This window comes from Bactrocera dorsalis, chromosome 3, assembly GCF_023373825.1.
Source record: "Bactrocera dorsalis isolate Fly_Bdor chromosome 3, ASM2337382v1, whole genome shotgun sequence".
Taxonomy (NCBI): Eukaryota; Metazoa; Arthropoda; class Insecta; order Diptera; family Tephritidae; genus Bactrocera; species Bactrocera dorsalis.
Window position 1 is genome coordinate 60,367,370 of NC_064305.1, and position 20,716 is coordinate 60,388,085.

General features: G+C 32.4%; 1 protein-coding gene across 16 annotated transcripts in view; it reads right to left on the bottom strand.

The window, feature by feature from the left end:
- LOC105221940 (transient receptor potential cation channel trpm) overlaps nt 1-20,716 on the bottom strand; it is a 293,914-nt gene that overhangs the window by 38,453 nt on the left and 234,745 nt on the right. For 8 of the 16 annotated variants that reach the window (XM_049451694.1, XM_049451693.1, XM_049451695.1 and 5 more), the window contains 5 exons: nt 19,760-19,912; nt 17,215-17,286; nt 13,380-13,445; nt 9,314-9,370; nt 983-1,129 (listed from right to left, as the gene is read on the bottom strand). In XM_049451694.1, the coding sequence (XP_049307651.1) occupies nt 983-1,129; nt 9,314-9,370; nt 13,380-13,445; nt 17,215-17,286; nt 19,760-19,912 (495 nt within the window). The remainder of the gene's footprint in view (nt 1-982; nt 1,130-9,313; nt 9,371-13,379; nt 13,446-17,214; nt 17,287-19,759; nt 19,913-20,716) is intronic. The other 8 variants (XM_049451698.1, XM_049451699.1, XM_049451688.1 and 5 more) reach the window with 5 other exon arrangements.

Sequence of the window (20,716 nt, forward strand, 5' to 3'; positions counted from 1 at the left end):
TTGAATCATAAAATTGTGTTTTTCTTATCAAAAGACAAAACTTATTGGACAACCTGGTATTGGTCATTTCACTAAGAATCTCTTATTTCACAAAAGTATTGTTCATAAGAACCAGGAAAATTTAGGAAAAAATAACTCTCACTATAGGGAAGTGTGCGATTACTTCACAGCCACACTTGAAGTATTTAGGGATAAAATTGGACACCAAACTGAAATCCTAGAAGCACTTGGCATCCAAATCTAATAAAGCAAATATGATTTACAATGCCTTATCAAGACTGATGGCAAATAGAGCCTGTGTGCCCTCCAGCCGTCGACTTCTAATTGCAAAAGTCATGAGCTCAGTAATTCTTAATTTGATAAGTGGAAAGCAGTTCGCGAAGCGGCAATTTTCATCGTGACTGAATTAAGACAGTTACAATAGAATAGGCGTCAGTCTGTACGTGCTATAAAGGAACTATAAAGGAGACGTAAAATGTCTTGTCACTCCCACGAAGTAATACCTCAACTGGTAGTTCCGTGGGAGAGTCTTGACTTGGGAAAAAGACATAATTATTTATATAAATGCATAATAACACTCAAGAACTTTTTTCGTTAAAAACGCAATATAATTGAAGTCATCAGATATTCAAAGCATACATTTAGCAGCTTATGGAACGCATATTGTGTTTTTAAGGCTATTTGAAAATAACGGTCGAATATAAGATTTGCTTTTTAGTATTTTACAGTAGCAACTAGGCAATATAGAAATATCCGTCTATATCAAGAGCACTTAGATATTAATAGCATAAGACTTATATCGGTATTCTGCTTGAGACGATTGTCTCAAGTCTCTAATTGTCACTATAGTAATTTAGTGACTCTGTTAGTCACTACTTTACTGTATCAAAATGAGACTCCTGACTAACAGAGTCAGATAATCGTCTCAAGCAGAATACCGATATTAATTGTAATATAAAATATTTATATTGTTTCTACTTACCGAATCTGCCCAGAACTTCGTAATTGGTGCGGTATAAAATTCATAGAATTTCTTCTTCAAACGCAGCGGCTGATGCTGCTTTAACTCGTAGTCGCCCAAATTAAAAATATCACGGAACTGTGATGGATCGGAATCGGTGAGTGAAACCTTCGCGGCGGCGGCGGAGCAACGAACCAAGACGACAAAGAAACAAACGATTAGTTCAAACACAAATACATGCACGAATATTTATGTAAATTTGTATGTGTGGCATACATAGGCAATGCAAGAACTAAACTAGATTAATTACAAAGTGACAAGTTTTCGAGGTGAACGTGATTTATTTACATAAAAAATGCGATTTAATGTTGGATTTGTGCAAGAACATTCCATTTGGCATTAATGCCGCGTATCATTATTTATTTATATTATTTATTTATAATTTCCGTTTTATGTAAATAGCAATTAAAATAGAAATATAAAGAGCAACAACAATTTATTGAACGCAGAACGGTGATTGAGGTGACTTTGACAAGCGAAAAGCATAGTTGAAAGTTGTTGGTGCAGAGGTTTTGTAGCGAGTGTGTTGACATACATATGAACACTACATAGTATTACGTAATATATAAGAGTATACAGCTACGTATATGGATATAATTACAATATATATATGTATATGTGTATGTGGCAAGGAGAAAGCGTGATTTTGCAAGCGTTATTATGTGCTTATAACGGTACAGGTGAAGCAGCAGCAAGCATGCTAACGCACACACACGCGTTTGTACGTATAAATATATGTGTATGTGTGAATCATATAATAAATAGCATAGCATAAGCATTAGCCGTGGTTATTAGTGGTATAAGTGGGTGGAGAGGAATTTCAAGGATTAAAGGAATTAGCAGAAATATGCACACGCAAGCAAAATAAATGCATATGAAAGCGCAGTGTAGAGATTTTGCATTTATTTTTTATTTTTTTTTTTTTTAATTTCTAAATGCAAATGCAATCAACAGAATTGGATTTTGCTCAGCTGTTAAATCATCGATTTTTAGAAGCGACAAACGTGACTTGCATACATTTCATTTAGTGAATCTAGTAAATTATATGTTATTATATACATAATCACTCAAGTATATAGCATACAAAGTGAGTATGATTTTCACATATTTTGTAGTTTTATGGTTCTACTTATAGGAAAGCGGTTATATTTACTTGCGAATTGGAAAAAAAGTAATTTTTTTTTTTTTTGATTTTTTTAAAGAGGAATTTATTTAATAGATAAAAAACCAGCAAAACGTTAACATCAGCCACACCGAAGTCTAAATAACTTCACAGGTTCAAAAGTTTTCCATACAATAAGTTGATTTCGATCGGTCAGTTCATATGACAGCTATATGCTATAGTCACTCGATCTGAACAATTTCTTCACAGATTCCTCTGCTTTATTGAAAAATTACCGGAGCCAAATTTTGTGATGATATCTCTTCAAATAAAAAAGTTTTCTATACAAGAACATGATTGCGATAGGTCAGTTTGTATGACAGCTATACGCTATAGTGGTCCGATCCAGAAAATTTGTTCGCATATTGTAGTTTTTTTTTTGGAAATTAATTTGTGCCAAATTTCGTGAAGTTATCATGTAAAATAAAAATTTTTTTAATATAAAAGGTTGATTTCGATCGGTCAGTTCATATGGCAGCTATATGCTATAGTTGTCCGATATCGACAGATTTGGCTAATTAGCAGCGCTTTTAAGAAAACAGAATGTGTGCGAAATTTCAAATCCATGTCTCAAAAACTGAGGGACTAGTTCGAGCATATACAGAACAAGTAAGGAAGGGCTAAGTTCGGGTGTCACCGAACATTTTATACTCTCGCATGATAAAGTGATAATTGAGATTTCATTATCCGTCATTTACATATTTTTTTTTATTTTGGTTCCTATTGTATACATATATTGTATTATACAGAGAAGGCATCAGATGGAATTCAAAATAGCGTTATATTGGAAAAAAGCGTGGTTGTGAACCGATTTCCCCCATATTTCGTATATGTCATATATATGTTAAGAGACTATTATATACCGAATTTCATTGAAATCTGTCGAGTAGTTCCTGAGATATGGTTTTTGGTCCATAAGTGGGCGACGCCACGCCCATTTTCAATTTAAAAAAAAGCCTGGGTGCAGCTTCCTTCTGCCATTTCTTCCGTAAAATTTAGTGTTTCTGACGTTTTTTGTTAGTCGGTTAACGCACTTTTAGTGATTTTCAACATAACCTTTGTATGGGAGGTGGGCGTGGTTATTATCCGATTTCTTCCATTTTTGAACTATATATGAAACCTGAAAGAAACGACTCCATAGAGTTTGGTTGACATAGCTATAGTAGTGTCCGAGATATGTACAAAAAACTTAGTAGGGGGCGGGGCCACGCCCACTTTTCCAAAGAAATTACGTCCAAATATGCCCCTCCCTAATGTGATCCTTTGTGCCAAATTTCATTTTAATATCTTTATTTATGGCTTAGTTATGACTTTTTATAGGTTTTCGGTTTCCGCCATTTTGTGGGCGTGGCAGTGGACCGATTTTGCCCATCTTCGAACTTAACCTTCTTATGGAGCCAAGAAATACGTGTACCAAGTTTCATCATGATATCTCAATTTTTACTCAAGTTACAGCTTGCACGGACGGACGGACGGACGGACGGACGGACGGACGGACGGACGGACGGACGGACGGACGGACGGACAGTTATGACTTTTTATAGGTTTTCGGTTTCCGCCATTTTGTGGGCGTGGCAGTGGACCGATTTTGCCCATCTTCGAACTTAACCTTCTTATGGAGCCAAGAAATACGTGTACCAAGTTTCATCATGATATCTCAATTTTTACTCAAGTTACAGCTTGCACGGACGGACGGACAGACAGACATCCAGATTTCAACTCTACTCGTCACCCTGATCACTTTGGTATATATAACCCTATATCTAACTCTTTTAGTTTTAGGACTTACAAACAACCGTTATGTGAACAAAACTATAATACTCTCTTTAGCAACTTTGTTGCGAGAGTATAAAAACAGACTGAGTCTGTTAAGGATATGAAAACATCATTCCATGGGAGAAATTTTCTTCATTGGCTCTTAAAGCACGTTTAAAGGTTTGGCATCCGAAAACACTAAGTTCAAAAATTCTTAAAATTAAAAATACGTTCATATTTCCGAAACTTATTGCCAGATCAACTTAAATTATATTTATATTGTAATTTTTTAATATTATTGTAAATGTCAGTAGGTCACTGAGCCAACACAAGCATGCCAACGGTTCGTTTAGTTTTCCACACACTTGTTATAAGTCTCGGCTGGGACATTCCTCAGTGCCGTTTTTGGTTTCTTTTGTTCTCGGTTCTGTTTGGGAGTGCTATTCGTTGGGCTGTTGGACAGTTTCGACGTCGTATTCATAAACTCATGTCTCGTTTCCTATAAGGAGGCGTTTGATGAACGTAGGGACCGCAGGTACATTGTTAAGCATCTCTTCTGCAACCTCTAATCGACGTCGTGTATTAAAAAAGCTTTTTTGATATAAGTCTAACATTGATTGGCCTTCATACCTCAAACACTATCAGAAATTGTGTAGTGTCTATTCATAAGAGATGTTGCGATCCTTTACTATCTCTCTGCTAACAACATGATGATTTTAAGCGCGGTTTCCTTCACATTATCGAAGTTAGCGACGTTAAAAAAATCTTCTATTACTTCACGACGCTCACTGAATGCTTTGTATCGCTCAAATACTTATATTCGTGAGAAAGAAGACCCTCAAAAATACTTCTACAACATCTTCAACCGCCCGATAGCCCTTATTTCACTGTAAACAAAAAGTCTCATACAAACGTAGTTCAGTTTATTATTCGATGATAAAAAATTACACTGTCAAACACTAATTGACATATGGAGATCGAAATTCTCTTGAGCATAAAGGTACCATTCTAGGAAATATCAGTCCGAGTCAAATTTGCTCATATGGATAAACTTCCTAATTTCTAACTAGCGCAGCTGAGACACCAATGGACTTGATAATTTCAGATATGCCACATTTTTCACTCTATTTTAGAGTATATTTTAATTTGAGTATTTTCTATCTACTTTAAGAACTTTCTACATTTTTTTTTTTTTTTGAGTGAATCTTTCTGATTTTTTAATAAGAGTTATTCACCATCTCGGGATGGAAACGAATTTAACAAAGCAGAGATTCTGAAAAGTAGTTCAGTTGTTCTTCAAAAATAAATGGTGAAAATTACACAAAATGACAAAAGGAAACTGTTACAGACGAAATCGTAAAAAAAATGCATGATGATTTAGGAGGATACCAGGTAAAATAAAGTGATCGAGATAAGTAGCTGACACTCGAAAAATAACAAAGGAAGGAGGTTTTTTTTCAGTATGTGAAAACTGTGTGAAAAAACCGGGTAACTCGTTACCTAACTATCGACCATTACAATCTGTCTGAAATCATATTTGAGACCTTTATGTGTCTTCTGTTTGGTTCGTTTGGAGCAAAATTATTATATTTTTAAGCATTCACATATCTTTCACATCGAAATCGTTGAAAAAGGGTGATATATTTTTATTTTAAAATACTCTCATGTTGTATGAGAGAGTTTCACAGGCTCTAGCTAAGTACGAGTATTTCGTTTTTTTTTTATATTGAAAAGCCCAATTAGCAACTTGTTTGCTATGTTGCACTCGAGAATAAATAAACAAATGAAAATTAATTAATCGAAAAATAGAATTGACCATAAAAAGCTTTAAATTGATAAGCTTCATATTTACATTGTGCACTTTTTTAAACTTCCATGTAATTGGTTTTGCTGGCGAAGGGCTTTTTGCTGAGCATTTTTAAGGATTTTTTTATAGAATAGAATAGAATTTGCGGTTTTTGATTTTATAACATAATTTTACATATCAAATCATTTTAGCCTATTGTTGGGGAGAATACGCTCTTTGCATAAAAAGTGAGAAACTTGTAAATAAATACGAGTACTTCTGCGAGTATGAAGAGATAATATATGTAAGTGAATAAAAAAAGGCTTAAAGCTAAATTTTGGCTTCAAATTACCCGAATTTGGAGACCATAAATTCGGATCAAAGGAAAATAACAATAAAATTAAATGAAGAACTCTTCAAAATATTATAGACAAAAAGTTTATTTTATTACGAAATTAAAAAGAGGCTTCCTTATAATCCTACTTTTCCAATATTCAATAATAAAGCGTTAAACTATTCAATACTACAAGCAAACTGCTTAAATATGTGTATAAGATGAGCTTGTATGTATGTTTGTACGTGTGTGTGCATGTGATGCATCAAACTCTCAACAAATGCAGCAAGCTAAAAGCTCTTTCATCTGGCTAAAGTCCAAAAGAAACTAATAACATTTCAAAACACTTGACCAGAAACTAACTTTAGAGAGTTCACCAAGAGCACCAGCTGTGAGACCGACCTGAAATTAATTTAAATAATTGTTTTTCTACTTTTCTAAGAATATTATCTGTGAACTACATAAGTTAGGAGTAACGTGTTGTCATGTGAAATCAAGTAATTATTTTGAGTATTTTCAAAAAGTGTATAAATATAAATAATTTAAAAAAAACTATAACGGATTACGTGGAAGTACTGTGACTGCTTGGTTTGAGACTTTGCTGCGGTGAATTGTGTCAAGGCTAACAAGTGATTGTGTTTTAAAAATTTCACTACACAATACCAGGTAGCTACACTAAGTGTATCAAGTCTTATGTGAGTAATCAGTGGAGTGCTTATGTGAGGCTCGGAGTTAAGTGGAAGTGACGTGGAGTGGATTGGAGTAGGTTGAGTGTTGGAGAGTAAAACGAAGAATTTAAAATTTAAGAACTATTACTTGACAATATAATAACTAATGGTGTATTATTTGTCATTCCCAAATTTGGTGTAAATTAACATGTGGTTTTTCGATAACTGAAATTTCTTGAATTCAGAATATTTGATGATCCTAAACACAGTGTTTGTGTATATACATATAATAATGTGAGTTAATAATATGAGTATAAACATGTTGTTCCAAGACATTGCTGCCTAAAAATATAGGGTGTTTTTCGATTGGGATTTGAACTCTAAACCGATGCCGCTCGACTGTACTCAGTCGTGATAAATTTGATCACTTTTCGCCTGTCTTTTATTGGAAAGTTTTTTCAACTTCATGATGTAACTTGAATTTAAATAGCCTCCTTTAAAAGCTCAAGCTTTATTTTAGTATTGTTAATTGTGCTATTATACCATATGTATATTATAATTATTCCTAAAGGCAAACTTCGGATTAGGGACCCCTTTTTAGTAAAACTTTGGATGTATTTTTTCTCTATATCCTGTCTATATCCTGTCAAAGTATTCGACTTAAGCAGTGTAATACGAACTTTCAGAGTTTGAGTTTTTATTGAAAAAGATTATATTCACTCTTGGTTATTGTTTCGTGCGTATTTTGAACTTGGGAAATTTTGCTTTTTTTCTACGAATGAATGTCTCTTGATCAAAAAGGGGCTTTACTGAAAACAAAAAGTAGATCAATGGGCTGGGCTCTGCGCCATGCGAAGCAATCCCTCGCAAGCAATTTTTTACATTTCCTGCAGACTAAACTCAGTGGATGCCCAAAGGAGCTTGTTACGGGCGAACCCATCAAAATATGTACATAGTGATTTGGAGTATCGTCGTGATAAAATTTTGCGCCAGATTGGCCGAAACAGCTTCGGACACGTACGCTAAAATTGTAAGAGTGTATGGTGATAGTACTCTTAGTCGTGACCAAGCTCACAATGGTTGTCCCTGCGCGCCCCCCCGCCAGAAAAAAGCTCGCATGAGCAAGTCGAAGGTGAAAACAATGGTTATTGGTTTTATTGATAGCCGTGGAATCGTCCACAAAGAATACGTTCCACCGGAGAAAACTGTGAATCAAGTCTAATATTGCCAAGTACTCGAAAGATTGCGAAAACGAGTCAACAGGGTGCGCCCAGACATCGCTCGTAACTGGATCCTTCATCACGACAACGCGCCGTGCCACACCGCCCTCAGCGTGTCCCAGTATTTGGACTCTAAAGGGATCGCCGTGTTGCAACAGCCGCCTTATTCGCCCGATATGTCACCCTGTGAATTTTTTTGTTTCCTAAAACAAAATCGGTGGTCAAAGGAACCTATTTTGACTCGATTACGGACATCCAGGCGGCCGAGACGAGGGTACTCGCGGACATCCCAGTCGAAGCGTTCCAGAAATGTTACGAAACATGGAAAATGTGCTGGAATCGCTGTATAGCTGCCCAAGGGGACTACTTTGAAGGGGATGGCAGAGTTGTAGAATAATTTTCAAATATACGGTTTTTATGGAATCAGTCTCATTACTTAATTGTCATACCTCGTATTTCACGATAAATCTGGTATGGTTTACAGAACTTAGTTGGTACCTGATTTCTAAAACATGGTAATATTGTTGAACAGAGCGTGAAGAAGAAATTTGTATGCCTCTGGCTACTTCCAGATAGCTGAATCTCGCTGGAGTCTATTCACAACTTTCTTAATAAGCAGACAAACGTGGTATGAAGGAATATGGGCCGCACAAGTCGATTGCTAAAGTTGAAAAGTAAAGACTTGAGAACTCTAGTAGTCACGGTTTTAATGGAAGATTTGCCAGCAGACTGGTAACATCATACAACGATTATTGAAGAAGCTGTCAAGAGGTAGAAGAAGAAGATACTGCAGAACGTCTTGTATACGAATGCAAAGCTGAATATACGAAAATTATCGTAGCTCTCGGTCTCGGGTTATTGATGAGATCTTGGAATTAGAATTTACTGTTACCTACTTACCTACCTAGATACAAATATTAAATACCTAAGAGCTTTAACCACAATTATTTCGGTTAATTATTGAACTGGTATTTGCTAAAAATCTCGACGAAATTTCCTCGCAATTTCAGATTTCATGACAATTTGAGACATCTATTATTTTACTTACAAGTGGCGATGTATAGGTGTAAAGTTCAAAATATAGTGACACTACATTTATATACTTATATAGATAGGTATATACCATAAAATAAATATATATGTGAATATGTAACTTATATAGCTATTTGTTTCCCACGCCAAAAAAATAAACAAATTTTATGTAACTAAAATGCATATGTGAGTGTTATGCAATAACATTTGTATGTATGTATATAGGTAGGTATAAACAATATGTATGTTTATTGCACTTTTACAACTAACGCATTAACTATGTAGATATGTATGGAGTATAGTAGGTGGCGTTTCATTAAATACTTATTACTCACTTTTCCATTCTCTTGTACTTTGGTATCACGTAGGGAGTATGTGTCCGCCAAAAGTGCCTGCAAAGGTTCAGTTTGGAATTCATGCGATGAATCATCAGTCAATTTGCCATTATAAGAGACAGTTTTTGTGTATGTATATGTTTGTGTTGACAGACAGAGACAGAAACAGTTAAAGAAAAGGTGTTTAACACAATCGTATTCTAATTTTTAAGTTCGCTGGTTGAAAAACAAAATTATTTTGTCTGCTTTGGAATAAGAAAATCTGAGTCGACATGGCAAGGTTTGCAAAAAAAAGAAAATAATTAAATAATTAAAATACTGTGTGCATATTTATAAAATAAATAAAAAAATTATAAACAATTATATACCAATTAGATCTGAAATATGTACTGTAAATATGTTTGAATGTTCGAAATTATGCACATTTATATCTACAGCACTCGGATTATACATAATTATTGTCATATAAATAAATATTTTTTATCTAAATTAATTTATTGTAAGCTACATAAATTTTATTTTCTAAATTTGTAATGCTTTTATATCTTTTGTTGGGTTTCGTTATATATAATTTAGAAATGTACTTTGCATAACTTAACGTCACGTTTAGTTCACTCATCTAATCAGTATTATTAGTACAAATTAGTAATAAAATTAACGCCTAAACTTCGATTCTTCTAACATAATATACGAAACAGGGTTCCCTAATAGATATTATGTTTCGAACTTGCTTCCAAACTGTTGCCCTTCTATCAGTAACCATAAGGCAGTGGCATTTGTGAACTTCATGAAAAATATCCCCTTAAAATTGTATAATTAGCTATAATACCCGTTACAAATACAAAATATTTCTTCGAAGTACTTCATTCCGATTGTTCAACTTGCTAAAGCTGTATAGAAGAAAACGAGGTGGAATTATATTCTTACTTTCTGCTCTATTGCCTGGCATTTGCCAGATTTAAGTTGAAATATCACTGCAGACACACCTTTGAAGAATTTAAGGGGCACCCCTAGTACGAAATTTTCAAAAAATCAATTTTTTTTCATATTTCGATAGGTTATACCTTTAAAAATAACATACTAAAATTTCAAATCGATATCTGAAACAGTTTTTCAGTTACAGCCATTTAAAACAGAAGCCGTTAGAAAGTTAGATAGTTGCATTAGAGCTTTAAACGCGTTTTTCTCGAAACAGCATTTTTCGAATTTGCTCCGTACAATGACCTATCGATTTTTGATCTGATCAAAAAATCGAATATTGGCAGCCCAAAAACGACCAAAATTTTGGGTAAAATTCGACTTTATTTTTTTTTAAAACGCTGCTATGTTGTCAATTTTTGGGCTTTTTATCGTAGGTCATTGTACAGACAATATTATCTAGTTTAACGAGAATTTTTTTTTTTAGATTTCATGCACGGATAAGGCCGGAATCACTGCAGCAGTGAAGGACCTTTTTTTCGCGCCGTTGGAGACTGACTATAACTTAAAAAATATTTAATTTTTTTCTTCAAAAATTTCACTGTATATTCTTGAAACATGTATATATATATATATATATTCTTAAAATTTTGAAAGAATTGATAAAGTATTTTTTTAATAAAAATTCCCAAAATTCACCTTTTTTTTAGGCCATTACTCTAGGTGTGCCCCTTAACAAGGTGGCGATTGATATTAACCGCCATAATACATTCGTGGTAAGATGAAAACGTTTCATACATATATCTACTATGAGGTGACGACTTATAAGGGGTTTTTGTGCCACAAAAAGCGCAAATATCTGTCTTGCTGTCTCCAGATCGATAATTCTTCAACCAGACCTATCACGTTGTACTAGGCGGACCATTAGCGTTTTAGATCTGAACGATCTTCTTGCACTCCTGCTCACTGAGAGCATTCGTCAGCAATTCGCTAAGAGAGAACAGTGGGACGGCATTACAACTTACTCATTACGTAAAGAAACAAATTGACTACCTCGCAAAGCTACTGCGTCGAATACTTTCAGAGCTGGAGTGTTTTCGTCCATTCGGACAACATGACCTAGCCAGCTTAGACGCTGTCTATTAATTCGCTGAACTATGCCAATATCGTCGTACATCTCCTACAGCTCATCGTTCCATTCTCCGTGGCCAATGCTCAAAGGATCATAAATCTTTCGCAGAACTTTTCTCTAGAAAACTCGCAACGTCGACTCATCAGTTGTTGTCATCGTCCAAGCCTCTGCACCATATAGCAGAACGGGAATAATGAGTGACTTATAGAGTTTGGTTTTTGTTCGTCGAGAGAGGACTTTATTTCTCAATTGCCTACTCAGTCCGAAGTAGCACCGGTTGGCTCAAAATTATATAATTCACTAATTAATGATCCGACAGCTGTGAAAGTTATACACGCGCCTGTTGAAGGCTTTTATCAGGTCAGGGACTTTTCTATTGACCGGTTAGATAGTTTTTTGCAGTCTCTTGAAAGTTAAACGAATATAACTTATATTATGCCTTAACACTAGTAGTCTCATTTTGGGTGCCAACACATCTCTTTCGGGGAAGGGAAACTATATTATTAAGGGTATTCTAGTCTAGAAATTAAAAAAAAATCGATTTTTTTTTTATATTTTCAAAGTTTAACTATTCAAGAATATTTTCACAAGAGGATTTTTCAAAATTCAAATTATTTTCGGAGATGTAGGCATTTTTCTGACCCGACATCCAAACTGGTTCGGCCGGAACGCGAAACTTTAAACGCGTTTTTCTCAAAACTGACTTTTTCGGAACGATGCCCACGATTTCTCAGGTTCTACTGGACCGATTTACTTCAAATTTTTATAGAGTCTTCTTTATAAGCTTGTCTATGGTTGGAACTAGCCCCATCTCCAAATTTTTATTTTTATTATTTTTAAAAAATTCGAAAGAGTCAGAAAAAGTGATCCAAAAACACTTTTTTTTTAGGCAGTCGCCATTTTGTGAAAAATTTTTTTTTGCACTTTTCCGTACTTCTGACCATTGCGACATTATTCTAGATTAATAATCTTTTTTTCTTTTTGGTTTCAGATAACTAGGAGGGTTGAAATCATGGGCATGGTCACGTGGATATTTTTAGAGACCCCCACTTCGTCAGCTCATAATTTTTGAAATTTTTTACTTTTTTTTAGTTTTTTCTCTACTCTTCTAAAATTAACAAATAACTAATAAAAAAAATGGATAGTAAAAATATGAATTGCCTTTTTTTACGACACTTTAAAAATTACCTGAAATTCCTGCTTCTAGACTAGAATACCCCCTTAAAGTCTGTGAAAACATGGATTATTGCTTAGTACTGTCAAACTAATTATGACATCTTAATTTAATTTAATGAGATTTTCAAATTTTACTTAAAGCCGGTGCCTTAATACTATTTTGCTTTAACATCAATATCAGCTCTGATTTTTGTATTGAGTGGGTATATTATATATTTTCACATAAAATATAATGATTTGATTTTTTTAGTGCCTACTATATTATAAGTCTTACTTGTATATTTAAATAAGATCTAGATTTATTATGTGTATACGGTTTTAAGCTCAAAAATCAATAAAAAACATTCATATGGTTGATATTTCAAACACTCCAACTAAATATTGCTTCTATTTTATACTAATATAACTATCTATTTTAATAATTACATCGTTCACTACCTCTCTCTTGAATGAAAACTCTATGCATAAAAGAACAACTATTTCAAAATTTTAATCTCCATTATGCACACAATAATATGTTTGGAAAATAATAACATTCGAGTGCAGAATAATCCACCAGTGTAACACTCACAATTGTTTTTTGTGTATAAATGTTTCATTGTACGTTTTGTTGTTGTCATTTTGACAAATAAAACAATCAACTGCAAAATTGCAGCACAAAATGGCAACAAAGGAGAGAGTTCGTGCGGTAGTTTATCATAACGCCGTGTCAGCTTCCTTTGTCACATTGCGGAGGAGATAAAAGCTTAAGCGCAAACCCACACTCACACCAATGCAGTGGCACGCACACACTTATATGCAAATATGTACATATGTATGTATGTATTGTTGAGCACTTACATGTGTCGAATGAGATGTTAAACTATTGTACGACGGTGAAGTCTTTTCGATTGTTATAAGTTTGCACTGAAGTAAATTCATAAAAATGTAACGGTAAAAGACAAAGAGCAGGAGATACGTGTAGAGCATTAAAGATATAAGATAAAGATAGAGTAGTAATATTTAGTTGCATAGTCATGAAGAGAGTTAGTTAATATAGCAATTCAACTTAATTTCATAAGACTGGATAACACAAGTATTCTTTTATATTTTTACTACACACACACAACAGACTATAGCGTTCTTCAGTATTTGAAGCATGTCTTGTCGCTTCAAAAAATACACAACTAAAGCAAAAAAAAAATAAGCTGCTGTATGTAATCATACTTGGAAATACATACACATATACGAGTATTTATAGTTTATAAAGCTATAGTAAGATCATACAAGCGCTCGCAGGGGTTGGCGCAAGAAATACTTAGAATGTTTAACTATAAATACATAAACACAGATATAAAGCCTGGAACTTTTTTACGTTTAATAGGCGTAACTCGTTAACTTTTTAGTTCAATAGTCGCTAATTATCGATTTTTTTTCTATTTAGTCAAATTATCGACTCCAAAAAGTAAGTCGATATGTGATGAACAATTTAAAAGTCAAACTTATTCAATTCATTTTCATTAAAAAACTAGTAGTATTATCTAGAAATTGTTCTTTCTTATTATTTCCAGCAAGCACTATAAAAGTCAAACACAGATTTGAAAATTATCGATAGCTGGAATAGTGAATTAAAAAGCTAACAAGAATTTGGTGAATATCCTTAATATTTTTTTTTTAATCCTGAATACCAAAATAAAATAAAACAAATGCAAAAAAAAATACAAACTAACGATGTTACAATCGATATCAATCGGTATCGAAGACATAAGTCATTGAGATCTAATGTCACAAGGACAGAGAATTTGAATATAAAATACTCCACGAAGTGTACATAGATATTTTTGATATGAAACGCGTTCCAGCTCGACTCTTCCCGATAAAGCTGAATTTTTTTCCGAACGAGTACCGTAAACAGGTCTCATTCGTGGAGAACACTTTAAATGCCGATAAGACATGGGTTTATGAGTTTGACATGCAAACAAGTTAAGAATCATCGAAATGTAGGAAAAATATTGAGCAGAAACACAAACACCACGCCAAAGCTACTCAAAAATCAAGGTAATGCTCTTTGTTGCTTTCGATATTCGTGTTTTGCTGCATCATGAATTTGTTCCGGAGGGACAGACGGTCAATAAGTATTTGGCGGTGTTGAGGCGTTTGCGTGCGAAAATCCATCGAAAACGACCGGAATTGCGGTAGAACAACTGATGGATTTTACAAAATGTTAACGCATAATGGCACCACGCCACGATTGTGACCGAATTTAAAGCCGATAACGCAATGAATACCTTCGATCAACCACCGTATTCACCGGATTTGGCTCCGTGTGATTTTTTCTTGTTCCTCAAACTGAAATTGCTGCAACGTGGAACCCGTTTTCAGTTGATTGAAGAGATAAAACAAAATTTGCTGAAGGAGCTGAAGGCCATCCAAAAAAGTGATTTTGAAATGTGTTTCAAGGACTGCAAAAATCGTTGGCATAAGTCTATTACATTTGGTGGGGATTACTTTAAAGGCGACAAAATAAATATTTATGAATATTAAAAAATGTTGCGTTTCATTTACAATTTCCGGGTACTTCACAATGCATGTAGCATGAAAAAGAAAACTAACTAACCCGTATACTATATACATAACCAAGCAGATATTACAGTATCGACTATGGATACTTTTCATCCATAACTATACAATACAGTTAAGAACTTTGCTCGAAAATGCTATGAAAATCATTTTGATCATTACCAAATATTTTCCAATTATATAATAGCACTTCTTTGACTTTTATAATGGGTGTTTTCACCAAAATGTTAGTTCCGTTCAGGCGTTGTGTCCAATCTTGTGTAGGCCTAATCGCCCGGCAGGGTCGGTAATTCGAACAACTTTGGATCGGTGTTGCACCATGTTTACTCTAGTGGATAATATACATCCCCAGAGGCGCCGTACACTGCGCTACAAAAATAGAAGCAGAAATTCGAAGAAGACCCGAATGAATACTTACATTCGCCATCGAGCGCGACTTTTGGATCTGTGCTCATTCATTTTATGGAAGACTTGGAGAAAGTATTTTGGTTAACGAGCTTATAAAATCCAACTCGCGCATGGTGAATGGGCCCAAAACGAGTTGGTCACCAAATCCAGATTTTCACAAGAAAATTTTGTTCAGGGATGAAGCTCACTTTTGGTTGAATTGGTGCGTTAATAAATAAATAAAATCGTCGAACTTTGAGTAAAGACAATTACATTACTGAGACCTGTTATATTTTCAATAAGTTGCTGCGTGGTGTGCTCTGTGAGCAGCGGGCATCATTGGTTCATATTTCTTAAAAAAAAGAAGCCAACCATAATGTTGCAGTGAATGCGGAACGCTATAGAGCCATTATTAACAACTGTTTCGTGTCTGAATTGGAAGTTGTTGATGTGGATGACTTTTGGTTCAAACCAGACGACTCCGTAAGCCATTCAACCAACGTAACAATCGATTTATTGAAGGAAGCTTTCGGTGAGTGCATTCTCTCGCGGCCTGTGTCGTGGATTTAGATTATATAAAGTAATAATAATAGGCGTTTCAAGACTTTCGGGTATTGGGTTATTGGTATATGGTATAAGTAATTTATTTGAACAATAAACTGTGAGAAAAATTCAATCATACCCATTTATAGCTATTCTCAACTCAAAAATAAGCATTTTTTTCTAACCTCTGCTTTAATCTTTTTTATTTGTAATATTTGTCACGATAACCTTAAATACATATTTTACGCAAGAGAAATGCAATAAAATAAACAAATAAAATCTAAAGTGAAGCTCCGGTTTCATTTCATTCATGTGGCATTATTTATATGTCACTTTAGTCTTGTTAGTTGTTGTTATTGTAGTATTGGCGTAATGTAATGGGATTTACAGTGACAGATGACACCTAAGGGATAAGAATTACATGTCGCTTGTAACTAAAAAAATACCGTATGAATTAACATATGTACATATACAGAGGTAGACGGTAGAAGACACACTGGAAAGGAGACATAGAAATATCACACACACAGTTTTAAATATATAAATATTTCACACATTACAAACAAACAAAATTGGGTATATTGACTTACTTATGAACATATATATACATATATTGACTAACATTTTTATTAATTTAAATTTATACAGCAGACGCAGGCTTAGAGGACTAGACAGAGCAAATCTACACATATACATATATAGATAAATATGTAAAGGATAACCGAAGGACGACAACTAAATCAATTACAGTTAAATAAAAACACACACACACACAGTTAGAAGGAAAGTGAGGGAAGTGGAGCGAACTCATATGTATGTATGCATATATATAGAGCGATTAGTATGGTATATAGTATATAAAATTAGAATTTAGAAGTTGAAAAGACGAAAGTTGAAATAGAAAATTTAAGGTTATACATTTTAGACACAAGTTTAACTATTTCTTCACGACTTTTATACTAACAAACGAGCTTATTAGTTGTTGGAGAACATATTTACAAACTAGGAGAGAGAGAGACAGAGTGAGGTTATTTTTAGTTTAGAAAACTCTAGACAAATAGATTTTGGAAGAGTTTAGGCGCAACATTTTGAGTATTGACACTACAACAAAACAACAAAAACGCGTTTGAATAATTTTTTACACAGAATTAAAAGGAAGAAAATTTGGTTTGACTGGTTTTACTACCTTGTCTGGATTATTGTTACTGCTCATCCTACATTTGAACGAAATGGATCGTTTCGCTTTGGTTAGCGCGTTCTACGATATGTAGTAGTAGTGGTAGTAGAAATAGTAGTAGAGTTGGTAGAGGTAGCAGTAGTTATAATAGCGGTATTTATTTGAAAGTATTTTTTTAATTATTATTTTTTTTTTAATTTTGTAGTAGTAGTCGCAATAGTTGGAGAAATTTAACAGCAACGCAGCAGCAGAACAAATACAATAAGTATGTTTGTACAATATTTCGTATACAGATTTTTATATAAAGTAAATTATTAATTTTTGAAATAAGCAATTCCGGAAATTTTATTAGTAAAAATGTGACCAAAATAATGTTTAAATAATACCAGTCGATTTTTATTCGAAAATTTTCAAATAAAAAGTAATTTGCGAAAATAATTATTTAAAAATTAATAATAAAAAATTAATTAATTAATGCGAAAACATTGTTTTATAGTTAATCAAACATTTTTTTAATTAATTCATGAAAACAAAATCATTAAATTTTTTAAATTAATTTTTTTTTAATTAATTTATTAAAATTTAATTAGTTTTAAATTAATTATAGCAATTTTTTCGCAAATATTTTGCTATTTCCATATTAAATTAAATTTGAAATTAAGTTTTCGTGTAAAAAAGTAATTTGCGATAATAATTATTTAAAATTTAATTAAAAAAAATTTTGTGAAAAAATGTTTTTTTTTATCTAGGTACCTAGGTAAAAATTGAATTATTATTTTTTACATATATTTTTGAATTTAAATTAATTAAAAACTTACATTAGTCTTTTTTGATTAATTAATTTTTTTTTCGCAAACATGTTCCTATTTACAAAATAATTAGAAAAATAAATTATTAAAATTATCAAAAAAAATTTAATAATTATTTTTTTAAACCAACTTTCGAATTTTAATAAACTTAAAATTTTTATTAATTTTTGTAATCTAATTTAAAATTTTTATTAATTTTTTTAAATTAATTTAAAATTTTTGTTAATTTTTTTTTTTAATTTTTTTTGGAAAAATATGGAAAAATATTTGCGAAGTAAATTTATTTAAATTAATTTTTAATTAATCGAGCTCACAAATTATTTGTTTACTTGTAAATCCCTACTTTACAAATTTTAAATTGTGTGGTTATTTATGATTTTATCAAAAAACACAATTTAATTAACTTCAATTAAATAATATTTAAAAAAATTTTTTACGCCAAGGTTCAAAGATATTTTTTTAAATTTATTTTTTAATTACTAATTATTTTTTTGCATAAATATTTTTGATTATTAAAATATTTTTGCAACTTGCATTTTAATTGAATATTTCATTTTAAAATATTATACTAATAATTTCCACTAAAAATGTGACAAAACCAAAATTAATTAAATTAAAATTAAATTTTTAAAAATTATGGTAACATTTTTTTCAAAGCCGTTCAATAGTAATGCTAACAAAATTAATTTACTCCTTTCTAAAATTTAAAATTTAGTTAATTTGAATTAATTCTTTCTTAATTTTATTTTTTGAATTTAATTAATCTCTTTTCCAAGATTATTGTCGTTAATGCTAAAAACTTAATTCAGCCGTTTCTAAAAACTAAAGTTTGGTTAATTTTTATTTTAATTTTTTTTTAATTTAATTAATTTTTTCCCCAAAAATTAATTAATTTTTTATGGTTAGTTTTTTTTTTAATTTTTATTTATTGTAATAAAATTTTTAATTAATTAAATATTTTTGCAAATTACTTTTTAGTTAAAAAAAATCATTTCAAAATATTGTATTAATAATTTCCAAGAAAATGTGACAAACGTTTAATTAATTTAGTAAAATTACAATTTTTTAATTAATCTTATTTTTTTTCAAGGAACTTTGGTGTTAAGGTTAAAAAAAAATAATTAAATCATCTAAAAGCTAAAATGTAGTAAATTTTATTTTTTTTAATTTTCTGCATATAATTTTTTGATTAATTGAACTTTATATTGAATAGATCCGTTAAAAAAATATTATATTCTATACCAAAATAATTTCATTTGAATTAATTTTTTTAATTTGTATTAATTTGTATTTTTTTTTTGTTTTTTTAATTGATGGTAATGTCGAGAATTTTAATTAATTTGGTTTAGAAAACTAAAGTAATTTCGAAATTTTTTTTCGAATTTAATTTTTTTTAATTAAACTATTTTTTTTAATTAAATTATTTTTTTTTTAAGTATTTTGATGTTCAAAAAATTATTTACTTTCGAAAATTACAGTTTTGACATTCGCTTTACACAAAAACTAATTAACTGATTTTAATGTTTTTAACGTGAGTTTACAATGTACACAACAACAAAATTACCGAAACTTTGACCCCTTTTTATATATATACAGTTTTTTGCGCTTTGAAATCGCATAGAATTTTTAATAAATTATTTTAGGGTTAATCAAACTGGTTAACAAGGTAACGTAATCGTAGAAAAAGTTATTAGAAAAAGAAAAGAACAAACGAGTTTAGTTAATATTTGAACCTTAGTACATACCTCGGCGTCGGGTTGCGAACGATCCGAATCGTCGTTGTCCAAATTTTGATTCTCCAGATGCTCCTCTTCGGTTTGTGGCATTTGTTGTAGCTCTTCTTTGGATTTGAAATCCAAATGTCTGATATAAAAGGGTATCAAAAGACCTAAGATGACCTGGAAATAGAAAAAAGGAAAATATATTTGAAAATTTTTTCTTTAAAAATTATCGTATGTATGGCAGATATGTTATATAAGTAATGTTAACCCTCTTACTTAACAGGATGGCGTTTTAAAGCAAAACATCTTGCTCGATCGGGAGAAACTCCCAAGAGGCACTTAGCGGTGCCACTCATTATCCGAAGTTTTCGCCTTGGCAAAACGCTGCTGCAGGCGCTCTTCACAAGAGTACTTGAAGACGACTTCACACTACTTTGGGTAAAGCAAGTGCTTGCTATGAAGACGCCATCTTGAAAATACTGGACTGTAGTTGCCTTCCGTCTATTACGAAGGCTAATATTTTGTACATAAATCCAGATTATACGTCCTCCAAATAAAGAAGTTATCCCTTGTACGTCCTCAAAATGCGGTAGGTTCGGAAAGATGGCGTGGAGCGTAGGTAGCGTGTACCTTAGTCTCAAGAAGCGCAACCCAGTCGATACAAAGGAATCTCCGGTTTTCCCTTATCTGCGGCTTTTTGCTTTAAGGTAGTCTCTGGATAACTCCTAAATCCTTTTACACCTCTTGGTATGCTAGAGGCCAACTTAAAGCCGCAAGACGCAGGGAAGTTAAAGCCGGAGATTCAACGCGACATCGTCGTAACAGTGATCCGGGGATCAAAGGGTTTGAACTAACAATTAACGAGTACACCAAGTACCTGGGAATAATATTGGATAGAAAGCTGGCGTGGAATCTGAAAAAAGCTAATGGGGACTCTTATGCATGTAAGAACAAGGGTCTACAACGGCCTATCATCTGGCT